The sequence below is a fragment of the Rhamphochromis sp. 'chilingali' genome (genome assembly GCF_963969265.1).
Source record: "Rhamphochromis sp. 'chilingali' genome assembly, chromosome: 6".
In the NCBI taxonomy this organism is placed as follows: domain Eukaryota; kingdom Metazoa; phylum Chordata; class Actinopteri; order Cichliformes; family Cichlidae; genus Rhamphochromis; species Rhamphochromis sp. 'chilingali'.
The window spans coordinates 31,173,669-31,186,760 of NC_137933.1; the positions used below are offsets into that span (position 1 = coordinate 31,173,669).

At 42.6% G+C, this 13,092-nt stretch overlaps 1 protein-coding gene across 2 annotated transcripts; it reads right to left on the reverse strand.

Annotated features, from left to right (window-relative positions):
* Positions 1-2,438: 2,438 nt before the first annotated feature.
* onecut1 (one cut homeobox 1) lies at positions 2,439-12,688 on the reverse strand. 2 transcript variants are annotated; one of them, XM_080885942.1, is made up of 2 exons: positions 10,621-12,688; positions 2,439-6,115 (listed from the first exon to the last, which is right to left on the reverse strand). In XM_080885942.1, the coding sequence occupies exons 1-2, from the start codon at positions 11,678-11,680 to the stop codon at positions 5,826-5,828; spliced, it is 1,350 nt and encodes a 449-aa protein (XP_080742068.1). In that variant the 5' UTR covers positions 11,681-12,688; the 3' UTR covers positions 2,439-5,825. The 2 variants fall into 2 exon arrangements, with proteins under 2 accessions (XP_080742068.1, XP_080742067.1); XM_080885941.1 differs by having other exon boundaries at positions 10,606-12,687.
* Between the last annotated feature and the right edge of the window lie 404 nt (positions 12,689-13,092).

Consider the following 13,092-nt stretch of genomic DNA (forward strand, 5'->3'; position numbering starts at 1 on the left):
ACCCCTGTTTGTTAGTAGTTCATGGAGATTTAGAAAAAAATGAAGGTTATACAGGTTTGTTAAAACAGAAGCTTTCAGGTTGAGATACTTTACTTGTTGCGGCAATGTGATTCATTTTGGAACTTTTCCAGACTAACAATTTATCTGTCAATTAAAAGCCTTCAATCCACATTTGTTAGAGGTAAAAATTATTGTGTGTGTGTGTGTGTGTGTGTGTGTGTGTGTGTGTGTGTGTGTGTGTGTGTGTGTGTGTGATCCATCATGTTCTCATCCCACGGTACAAATGCTGATGCATCAGATGGGCTGCTTGTATCACAGTGAATTCGTTTAAACTCTTTAATATTTGCAGCAACATGTGTGCATACATTCTAGATGTTTCTAGGAACACAACTTCATATATTTTTGAAGATGAGAAAGCCTGTGCAAATGAAGCCTCTAACCTTGAGGATCTATCTTCTGAAACTACTTGTCATGCAGGTTGACATTCAAGACAGACTCATATACCTGGATGTTTCCTACATGCCGATTCAATTTGAAGTTTTATTGATTCAATTTGTCCGTCTGAGCAAGAAAAGACAAAACCTAGTAAAAAGAAAATTAAAGTAACAATGTTAATAATACAACAGCAAAGATTCAGAAGCTGGAAATACCAACAGTTTATTTTCTACTTTTTGTGACTACAGAAATGTTGAAACATTTGAACACTGAAAAAAGCTGAATGACATCATCACTTGCTTCTCAATTTTCTTTCTTTTTTATCATTTGCTTAGCAATCACAACAGATGATATTGCACGGCACTGAGAAAGCAGTAGCAAAGCCTGGGAAACAGCAATGACAAATCAAGTCATGAGACATGGAGTTTTACATCTGAGAGTAACACCGACAGTATTGCCTCTCTGGCATACACGCACGCACGCACACGCACACAAACACGCACACACACACACACACACACACACACACACTGACACGCAGACTAAAAACCGAAGAAGCACTGTGAGTTGATAAGGAGGTCAAAAGAAAGAGATCGAGTCTGACAAGAGCACAAGGCTGACAAGAGCAAGGAGATTTCATTTTGAAATGCAAGTGCAAAATGAACTTCTACTGTAATTTATTCCTAAATGTCTATGACAACAAATATGCTTGTTTATCAAAACCCTTCAAGCATCTTTGTATATGAATAGCTGGAGGACACCCCTCTGCGGGTGGGAAACTAGTTCCCCAGCGTAAGAGATCCAGATGATTGTCTTAGGTGCTGCAGTATTATTATGAGACTTGTAGCCAAGCTACCCATCATATGGGAACTCCTTATGGGCAAAACAAATAATAAGAGATGAATTAGGAAACAGGAAAACATAGGCCCACGCTGCATTATCCTTTTGTTCACTTTACAGGCCTTTTTATGTAAAATTAAAGCATCTGTACTTATTCATTCAAGACACAATGAATGCATAACATCCTGATGTAATCTGTCATGGACATTTTGGTGATGACCCCTTAGTCCGTGGAGACTCTGTGCTGTCTGAGCATGACAGAGAGGAAACAGTACTAACAGTGCGGCCTCTGATACCCAGAGACCTACTGTTTTAAAATGTACCAGTCAGCCACACACATGCATACACATCAGCAAAAAGCTTGACAATATGCAGTACAAACACATTAGACAATGGGCAACGACAGAATCAAAGAGATGCATGCAAATGAGCTCACATACAAACTTGCATACTTCAGCAGTACTTGACATTTGAGGCGCACGCTCACATTCACAGACAGAAAAACAGAAGAGCAATCCGAATAATCGTCTCCATACACACTCGCACACGGATTCCTTGGTAAGGTTCTTTGCAGTTTTATTAGACTTTGCTTATAGTCATTACACGAGTACGTACCAAAAGAACAGATACTAGATGGAGCAAGGCGGCGGTGCCACGGCAATAAAAACAGACCCAGCTCCGCGGCACAGCCCCTGGCAGACCGGCTGCCCAGCCTAAACTCCACCTCACTCTGTGTATGAGACAGCAAAGTGAGCGGGGCTTGCAGCCCTCGTTTCAAATGCTCCAGATTGTACATTGAACAGGAGATTCCCCACATGGTAGAGTAAGCTTGCCTACATAGCCCTACGCCTTCTACATTCTATACCCGTGCGAATGGCAAATCAAAACTCAACAAGTCTACCTCACAAATGCCAGTGCTTTTCAACATTATACATATTTTTTTTCCAATTTTTGGTTTGTTTTAAAAATCTTTGGATGTGCAGTAATACCCATAAAATAAGTGTTTTTAAAAAGTCAAAAGAATAGAAAAACACACACACGTACACACTGCTTTTTGCCAACTGTTCAACAAAGTAGCTCCTGTATAACTTTGTCTGCATTGGCAAATCAACTGTCTTGGTTTCTGGCAGTGTTTAAAACACACATTGAAATGCCGGCTAGGATTTAGCTGAAGAAGAATAAAAACTACTCCTTTGTTATATCTAAGCATGGGAAATAAGGCTGTAACATAAATGGTCTTTTTTGTTTCTTTTCTTTTTTCCAAAAACCTACTATATACAAATCTAGAGTTTCTACAAATGCATAAATTAAAGTAGTGGTTAACCAATACAAAAATGCAATTAAATTAAAATCACAACACAGAAGTAGAGAAAAGGGAAAATATGAACACAATATCACAGCAGTTGGTTTTACCCTGTAAAAGCAATAGTCTACCATCATAATATTGGCATAACCCAGTGTCCGATAAAAAATACGCTTCTCCCTCCATCCCAAAAGTTTCCTACATCAACCCTGAAACTTGTCCTCCATGTCTTGAAACAGAGCACTTCTGCCAAAAAACAAAACAGAACAAAAAACAGCAACTTCAAAATAGATAATCATACAGCTTTTTGAAGTAACAATAACAATTACCACACAAGTGGAGTTCTGCCTAACTCACAGATAGACGTCTCAATGCAGAACTCAAAGGAATTATTACTATGAGGTATTCAGACACATTGGTAAAGACATGCACGGCCAGAGTGCTGGACCTTCCTACACACAGCAGAGAGACAAGCAAGGTTAAGGGAAAGAGGGATGGAGGGATGAAGGGTGGGCAGGGGAGAGGATAAACAAAGACCTTTGGTTTAAACTGTAGAAGTGGACAACAAAAATTCCTTTGGTATGTTTTCATTGCATGGTTGCGCTGGCGAAAGCACCACGGTGTGATTAAAGAAAAAAATCTTCTCATTGTTTCTTCAGTAGTGGCCCTTCTACAGGCTGAGGTATTCACAGAGTCAAAGGTGAGAGGTCAACAGCGGTTTAACACTTTGGTTCAAGCAAGGCACTCGTCCTGGGAGTTTTAGAAAGATTGCAACACGTCTGCTTCTACTTTCAGGAACATGTCTGCCTATAGTTGAGTCATCAACTCTGCCCATGGCTATGTCAGGTTGTCTGCCTGTTGTAAGGTGAAGATGTCTGACCTATTTGTTGGATCAATATTATCAGCCTATAGATACACACTAACAGGCAGGCCAGGTGGAAATAAAGCTGCAACACTGAGAGCTCTGGTGGGGTAAGGCTTCAGATGCAAATTTAAAATCATTAATGAACCAAACTAAAAGCCTTTCCTGTCAACAAAGCGGTAGACAGTAATGTGTTTCTGTTATGAACAACCACTGATCACATTACTAATAAGGTAGTTGTACCCCACAGGCACCAGCATGGCTGATTGTGTGTATCTAAGGCTAGTTCAGCACATCTGCCTATAGCTACATCAGTATGACTATCTATGGAGCTGTAATCAGAGCACAGATGAAGCAAGAGCACGCATAGCGGGGGTGCATGGGTTGAGTGCAGGTGGGAGGGGGAGAAAGAGGAGGAGAAAGGAGAAGGGAAAAAGAGACAGGAGATAGGGGGGAGGGGACACATACATCACATCTTTGAACACCACTCATAGAGGCCGTGCAATGAGAAAAAATCTTTGGTTATCTTTGGTATCATCAAAGTGATAAAAATCACGTATGGAACTTGAGTGAGGTAGCATCTTTGGTTCACACTATAAAACATCAGCAGGTCTTGACACATTTTTTTTTTTTGGTTTCTTGTCGTCTTTTTGGTTTTTCTCTCAGAGATAAAGAAAAAGCAGCTCTCTCTTGCCTCTCCTTCAGCGCTTGTTCTGATGAATGTAGAGCTGCTAACCCTGGCCATGAAGAGGATGACGGCAAGGGGCCAGCGTAATATATCTAATGCTATGCTGCCCTGGGCCAGCCCTGTGTAGTGCTTTCCTCCTAGTGCTGAAATGCATAGCTTACTAGGAGAGTGGAGGCAGGGAGGGGAGGAAGTGCAGGGTGGATTGGCAGCAGGCAGGGAGCGGGGGTGCTTTCGTATTCAGGTGACAAGCTGACATTGCTGTGTAAGCGCCTGAAAGTGATTTGATCATTGATATCATCTCCTCCGCCCAACATCTTTGATGAGGAGATAAAATCAAATACATATGAAGTGCTTATTAAAACCACCAGAGGCACTGTGGTTTTGACACGCTCCCTCACACAGTGTCAAAACCACACATAGATCCAGTAGCTTGTGTTTTACATAGAAAACTGAAGAGATTTGTCTTTGACAGGTGCTGGATTTTGAACACATAAAGTAGAACTAAACCTGCCGGCATTAGCTAAGCAGATTAGAAGGATTAGATGTAGCTGTAATGACTAACCTTAACATTGAGTACAATGATCATAATTCAGGAGAGTGTCTGCGAAGTTAAAAGTGGTATAGTCTATTTCTTTCCAAGAAGGCATCTATAAGGCAAATATCAATAGTTAATTTTTAGGGTTATACCATAGAGTATTTCCGTTTACAGGGAGCAAATATTTAAATGTGACTCAAAATGTTCTGTGGAGAAGGACAAGTATGATTTCCTTCTTCGTGGAGCACACTAACAGTCTGTCTCAGGAGGTAAGGGAGGAAAACAGGTAAAAAATACTTTTATCAACTACAAAATATATTCTTTGGTCAAATTACTTCAAAGGATGTTCTTAAGTGGTTTGATTTCTAAACTGCAAAAGAGGCTTCAAGGTGTAGAAGGCTTTGGTTTTTCTTTTTGAATTATTCAATGCCTCAGCATGTTGGAAGAAAGCACTACCATGTGGGTTGATGTTAGGCATTCTTTTCTATTTGGTTTGGTTTAGGGTTGGACCTTTTGGTTTTAGGGTTAGCAGTCTACGCATGGACATTTCCCTGTCTGTCTGGAATGCTTGATAGAAAGACAGACAGTTGGACAAACAGTCAGACAGTCCGCTCCACTGATCCGAACAAGGTTGCACAACAATCCAGTCTCTCCTGTGGGATTTTTTTTCTTTAAAGTTGATTGGCCAATCCCACTGGAGCTCCACATTCTGGCTGTTTTCGAGGCCGTGGACAACTGCAGATCAGACTGTCAAGAGGCTGATTAAACCTCTGTTTAGGGACCCATCATCAAAACCAACCAATCAGATTAAAGATAACAGTGGCGAATGATAGATTCATACTGGGTGGGGAGGTGAGGGGAGGGTGTAATAAAGCTAGAGACCAGTGACAGCGAGTGTGTGTGAGAGGGGGAGTAAAACTATAGTCTTTTTGCAGTATGTTACACATAAATGTGTTGCTAAAACAAACATTGTAAAGCAGGTCAAAGGAGAAGTCTTTGGTTTGTTTTTTCATCTTTGGATACTATAAATATCAATATAGTACAGGTTTAAGGGCAAAACGTTGCTTCAAGGTCTTTTTTAAGTTTTCTTTGTTTCTCTTAAGTTTTAAAGCTTTTCCACCGAGGTTGAGTCAGTCCATGAGTTGGTCAAATCAGTCCTTCTTCAGGCTTTGGTGCAGGCGTTGGGGCCAGAGTTGGCTGAGTGACCAGAGCCGTCATCCACCCACTTATCTAGGCTCCGGCGGCGTGCGTTCATAAAGAAGTTGCTGACTGTAGCCAGCTCGAGGCCCAGCTGTTGAGCAATGGTGAGTTGCAGCTCTTTGGATGGACGCTTGTTCTCTTTGAAGATGGCATGGAGTGTCCGCCGCTGCACATCTGTGAACACAAGCCGGGGCTTCTTGGTCACATTTCCCCGCTCGCTTCTGCCGTGGTCCTGTTCCTTACGCTTACATGCTGTGGAGATTTCAGCAAAGAGACATACAGAGAGAGAGAGGGGATTTGTGAGAGAGGGCAGAAGACAGAAAAACGAGAATCACAACTTATCCTGGGATTTTAAAAAGTCCTGAGTAAAGAGTGTGGCCTGAACCATGAATTGGTTCTTTTCCACAATATTAGGCTGGGGGAGGCAGGTTGTAGTTTCCACTCCAACTCTGCAAAGTCCTCAGTGCTAAAATGTTGTTTTATCTTCATAAAAAGTAAAACAGAGGTTTTGTATGTGACAATTTGTATTTTTCGCTTTTGTATCCTGATCGTCAAGACCTGAGACCTGTTCAAAATACAAAAATTACATATTCTGATAACATAGGATTGGGGTCAGGGGTACTTAATCCTCTAGGGACTAAATGTGCTAAACTAATGTGATTATCTAAAGCCAATCCAAGCCTCTTTACTGTGTAATGTTATAGAGAAGTCAATTTGGATCTACTCTGATATGGACTTTTTAGGTCCTATGGATACACATGCAGCTGAAATTTGTTTTTAGTGATGCCAACATGAAGAATATTCAGTTGTATCAAGAACCAAATTATACACAAGCTCTTATTTGTATATCTCTTTAATTTCCTTTAATTCCTAGAAACATATATTTTTCTTGTGTTTCATGCTCGCTCTAATAAAATATTAGCCTTCAATGTAAACGATGCACAGCCTGTTTTGAAAGCTTCCTTATGTTTGATGTAGCTTGTGTGTGGTTTGAGTTTGGTGAAATCAAGTAAACTGTCTTTGCTGGTCTAAGCAAATTTTTGGATACTATTTCATATTTCACATTTTTGGATACTAAACCAGTAGAACTGGTAATTGAAAGGTTTTATCAACATTTTTCACAGACACATTTCTATTACGGTTTTTGCATCATTTACTCTGAAAGAATCACACAGCCAATGATTGTTGGAAGTAGTGCTATTTTTGTTCAAAACTCCTCTTTTCAGATTTTTTAAAAGGTACATGGGATATAATAGCAAAATTAGACTCATAGATCCACATAGAGCCTCTTTTGATTCAGGCACCAAAGGTTTCGTGGGTCCAGAAGAAGAGCAATCAGCAGGAAGCATGCCAGAACAATGAGCGCTGTCCACGGTGCTGAAAGCAATGTCCCCCGCAGGTGACGTAGATAAATAAAGAAAATGGCCTGGAGATGATTTTATACTGGAAAAACAAAAACTTGGGAATCCATCTGATAAAAAGTCAAACTTCAGTTAATCTGAACTCTTTGCTACATGGCTACAGCTTTTTTTTTTTATTAACACCCCAAGCTCCAGTCATTTAAACGGAGAGTGAGGTCAGACCAGGAGGGGGCAGACGCGGGCTGCTAAGGTGAGACCAAATATGGGCTCACTGGGGAAATTAATGAACAACACATCACAACCACAAAACAATTCTCCGACCAGCACCGATTAATTTTGCAAAGTGCACGAAGTAAACAAACGCATTTCATGAGTCAACCCGAGACAACGTGCTGAAAACAGAAAACTTCGATCAGCCAAATTTAGACACCTTTTTTGAAAAAAAAAAAAAAAGGTAGAGGAGAACAACTACAGTAAGTGTTTCCCTACACTAATAAACTAATAAAATGACTTCCCGTTCTATATTGTAGTAAAGCACTACATATTATCGTTAAACTCTACTTTATTCCTCTTGTTGTTCTTAGTTTTGGTGTATTATCTCCAAATGAAAGCTTAAGTAACACTACGCGATACTTTAAAAACGATTAGAATTATAAAATCAAAAGAGGACCTGCCCCCCGCCGAGATCTCACATGATACATGATTTCTAATTTCAAGCACTTTCTTCAGCATGTGCTAAAGTACAGCGAAGCGGCCTGTTAGCATGACCATAAAGTGGAGTGGGTCTATAATTGTGAGTATGAGCAGCCCGTTGTCTCCAGTACAGGTAAATATTAACAGAGGGCCGGAGCTCCTCGTGTAAGGGTTGCAATAAATCAGCACGAGTGAAGGCCACTCAGACAGCAGGAGCCAGCACAGAGGAGCCCGACCCCGCACGGGAGGCCCGCGAAGACAGGGAGCTTTCCCAGGACCGATGGGAACATAACAACGGCCTCGTTATCGGGCTAATCACACACACACACACACACACACACACACACACACACACACACACACACACACACACACACACACACACACACACACACACACACCGCTGCTGCTCCCGGCTAATCATTACAAACACGAGATAACTCCACACACTAAAACAGACTGCACACATAGCGTGTACTGACACAATGTGACGAATGCCCCGCGTTTCATAACCGTACAGAGAACAACAAACAGACATCTGAGCTGAAAACGTTGCGAAGATTTAGCCCAGCGTGTATTTATTTCAAGAATCTACATCCCGATTAAGTGGAAGTAGATAATTATTCACCAAGAATAATAAAAAAGAAAACACAACCACCATCAAGAAAGGTCTATGCAATCACAGCTTCTTTCCACAAAAAAAAAAGAAAAAAAAAGTTGTAATGAATTCCTATGCGCTGTCTGGAGTGGGTTCTCTCCTCACTTTTATATTCCATTGTATTCTATTTTATTCTATTCCATTCTACACATACAAATATTCAGATGGGTAATTGAATACGTGGGAAAACGAGAGAAGGCCCAAGATTAATTTCAGAAGCCTAAAATCAATGAACAGATCAAATCTACCTCAGTACAAGATCACATATCCAGTTCACACAGGAACGAACGGATCAATAAAATGGCGCTCAGACTATTTTATTCTGAATTTATTTAATTTTTAACTCTATTTTCCCCCTCTTTCTCCATTATCCATCTTCTTTATCTGACATTTTCTAAATAAAACTCGCAATTGATATTTTGGTACTTTTTTGGCCAACCCCCCAAAATAAAAAAATCAACAAAAACAAGAGTTTATACAGTTTAAATATGTTTTTTTTAAGTTAGGTAACATCGACAAAGAAAAATACAACAATAACTGAAGCAGGCCTGTTACATTTTCCCTGCACTGTATGAATATCTATTTCTCTGAAAAATAAAATCAGAGCTTTAACGATACAAGTCAATATGCTGCTGGTCTGAGTTTAGTTTTAATTATATGTTCATTCCACTAATGATAAAATGATGCAAATGCAATATCAAATATGCGTGTGCGCGTGTGTGTTTCACTCATTTTCCACTGATAAAATCTCTTCAAAACACACACACACACACACACACACACACACACACACACACACACACACACACACACACACACACACACACACACACACACACACACACACATCAGTAGCAGCAGATGGGAAAACTGAAAAATAATCAATTGTGATTACACTGATGTGCACACGCGCGAGCATACACGTGCACAAAAGCGCGCACTTTCCACCGTGTAGCCTCACTTTTCAAAAAGCACAAAAGCCCCATTTGTAGGTCATTGATCGGGCCTATAAACGTAAAAAAAATCTATTGGGTCTATTGGTGTGTGTGAACGCGCACGTGCTATTTGGGCCTCGCTGGGCTCCTTAATTGACTCGTGCGTACCACAGGGACAAATTCATACAGAGGTCTACCAGTTAATTAGAGAAACTTCAACGAAGTCAGGGTTTGTTCACCAGCTAAACACGAACACGTGCTCTTTTCAATTCTTTTCTGCTGAGGAACTGAAGTCTCTAATTTTGCCAAAGAGAGCTCCAAACGTCTTTACACCAACTAAATAACGCATGACTCCGGCGTCGCTTTGATTCGGTTTATGACAAACTCCCAGGAACACGTGCACACACACTCTGTGTTTACATGAAGGGCAACTCCAAAAAAAGGAGCTGATCGGTTGCATCTACACCAAAATAAACACGTTCCTAACGATTTCTGGGAGAAGGATCAGTTTACGCACACAGTCCAGCGGTCGATATTTTGAGGTAAAATGACATGAGTACTTGTTCCACACAAGCCCCAAAATCAGTGTAGAGACAGAAAAGGGATGCGTATTGATGTCAGGCCAGTCTCTGCACGGTCTTCAGCTCAGTGAAGTTTGCTTTCGGCTCTAATTCCTCCTGTTGTTTATCTGACTGTATGTTGAATTTAACCACTCAACATAAATAATAGTAACCAGGGCCAACTTTTCCCGATTCCGTCCTAAAGCTGATATCATTTGACTTCCAGCATCTGGAGGCAATTAGAGAGATTACAAGTTATACATATCTTTTAAAGACCTATCCAGCACAGAGGAAACGCCAGTCCTGAATGTGACTCTTATGTGAATTTGAATGTCTTACAGTTGGTTTGCTATATTTTTTTTCCCAGTATAGCAAAAAACAAACTACAAGCCCAGTTTCAATTCCTCTCTCCATTGCTCAGCACAAGATAACATTCAGCGCCAGTGACCTTCTGTGCCAAATTACAGTCATTTGCCGATCGTTTTATTTTTCTTTGGAAATCAATGAAAAGATGAAAGCAAAAATGGGGCTTTACCGAGGCTTCGCTCACCTGCGAGCCTGAGCGCACTCATGCGTTGGAACTCAGGCTCCTGCAGCCATTTCCACATGCGGCGGAAGGTCTCTCTGCCGGACTTAAGCTTGGACCAGGGTTTGGGGTTTCGCAGCAAGTCGGACAGGGTCCCTTGGGACCTGCACAGGACCCGCTGGGCAAAGATGGCCTGAGGGATGCTGTAGCGCTTCAGCTCTGTGGTGATCCTCTGCGCCACCTCTTTGGTATTCACCTCCTCCATCTGTCCCCCAGAAACACCACCCCCTCCACCGCCGCCCCCTTGCTGCCCGGGCCCGGAGGCCTGCTCCCGGCTGTTCCCCAGCACTTGGCCGTGGCCCTGCGCGCCAAGGTGGGCGTGCGGATGGTGATGGAGGCCGTTGATTTGTACCATACCAGCTGAGGAGCTCATGTGCTGCTCCGCATGTCTGCTGAGCATGGCCGGATGGTGAGCCTCGAACCCGCTCGGGGTGAGCATCTTCTCACCAGGCATAGCGGCACCAGGATGAGCGTAGGGGGGGATGCCGGCCTGGGACGTGTGTATGCTGGCCAGACCGGAACCGGATAACGGGGAGAGGCTCTGGCCCATGCACGGATCCTTGTGATGATATGCGGGATACAGACTGTTCATAGGCGCCAGACTCCGGTCCTCTCGCATTAGCGTGAAACTGCCGCTAACATTTCCGGGGATCCTCTGGTGCGGGTGCGGGTGAGGATGATGTGGATGGTGGTGGTGATGATGATGGGGAGGAAACTTGTCGGACACGGTGGAGATGGGGGGTAAGGGCTGCAGGGGGGTTAGGGTAGTGTAAGTGCTGCTCGCGCTCATGCCAGGGGGGGCTTCACACATGCTGATGGCTGGATGCAAGTGTCCAGAGTGGCTGGGGTGATAGTCTCCGGTGTCGAGCAGGGTCGCCATGCCCATAGCACGGTGGCTTAAACCCCTAGGGCTCGGACGGGAATGTGGACTGTGGCCACTCAGCAGCTCTCCGTGACCGGACACGGACTCATGGCTCACTCCGTGCAGGTCGCCAATATTCTCCATCGACAGCTGTGCGTTCATGATCCGGGCAGCGCTGTGGACAAACCATCTATCTGACCTACCCCAGTTAGCTGATGTCCAGAAGTCCTCACGTCCAGTAAAAGTTCAAAATTCTTTTGTTGTTGTTTTTTTCTTGCAGTAGCCTCCTTTGCTATTGCCTCTTCTCTGTCCTTACATTCACCTATTTCATTATTCCCCTACCTCGCACGCTGTTTTGCAGAATGAAAACTCCTCTTCCGAATCCCCCTTTGCTTGACAGTTGTTTTTTTTTTTTAAATAATTACTCTCTTAATTTTCTGATTCTCTTTATAATTCAAGCCCCCCCACCACCAACCAGCTGTCCTTGCGCTCCGGTCGGGTGCCGCGCCATCTCTCTAGCAGTGTGTCTCCAGCCCCTGTTCCACCGCAGCACAGCTCACTGTCTACACATGCGCAAAGGGGACACCCATCTCCACTCGTATTCTCTCTTTCTGTCTCCCTCTCTCTTTCAGGCACACGCGTACACACACCGCCCCATTCTCTGACGTCAGGTACCTTATTAAGGAAGGATGGTAAGAAAAGCTGCTCACAGCTATTAGAACTATTCAGGACCCTTTAGCTTTTGCTGCAAATGCTAATAATGCTAATAGAGAGAGCTCACATCAAAGCCCTACGAAATCTGCTCATGGATGCTGACTGAGTACACAGCTATATCGTTAATTATCAGCTCTTATTTAGAAAATGTTAAATTCATTAAGGCTGTAATGAGGCTTCACATTCAGTCCTCCTTAAACTATTAACCGCAAATGAAGTAAACTTCCGGGTTCATATGGAGTTGATTTTTAACCGGTGAGTCTGGGATCCAAAACCTCCAAAACTCCCAAACAAAACAACAACGACACTTAATTCCTTTCGACGAAGCAGAAACGGTCGCCACAGAAATCAAAGCAGGATGAGTTAATTGTTCCCTTAAAAGGCTGTCAATAAAGTCACAGCCTGTATATATTCATAAGCATCAAATACATCCATTCTTTTATCATTATTAGTCAGCTGCCCCAACCCGCCCCCACAACCGTGCCAAATATGTGGCAGTTTAACCAAACGAAGACCGTAGTACCTTCTCTTTTGATAGAAAAAGATGAGCAGATGTGTCTATTGTCCAACTATTAGGCTTAACGAACCAAGCCCAGCATGTGTGCATGAGTGTGCATGTGTGAGTGTGTGGGGGCATATTTAATCCTTGTGCTTTAGAACTATTTGAGGATATAGTATGGCCATTAAACGGTGATAATAAAAATACAACACCCACATGTTATTTAGTCAATTAAGAACATTTGTTTTTTATTTGCAGAAACTTCTCAGAAATTTACACACGCATACACACACGTGCGCATCCACGGCAGGTGTGTACAATCCAGTCCCACCGATGGAAATCACGTGCTGACACGTAACAT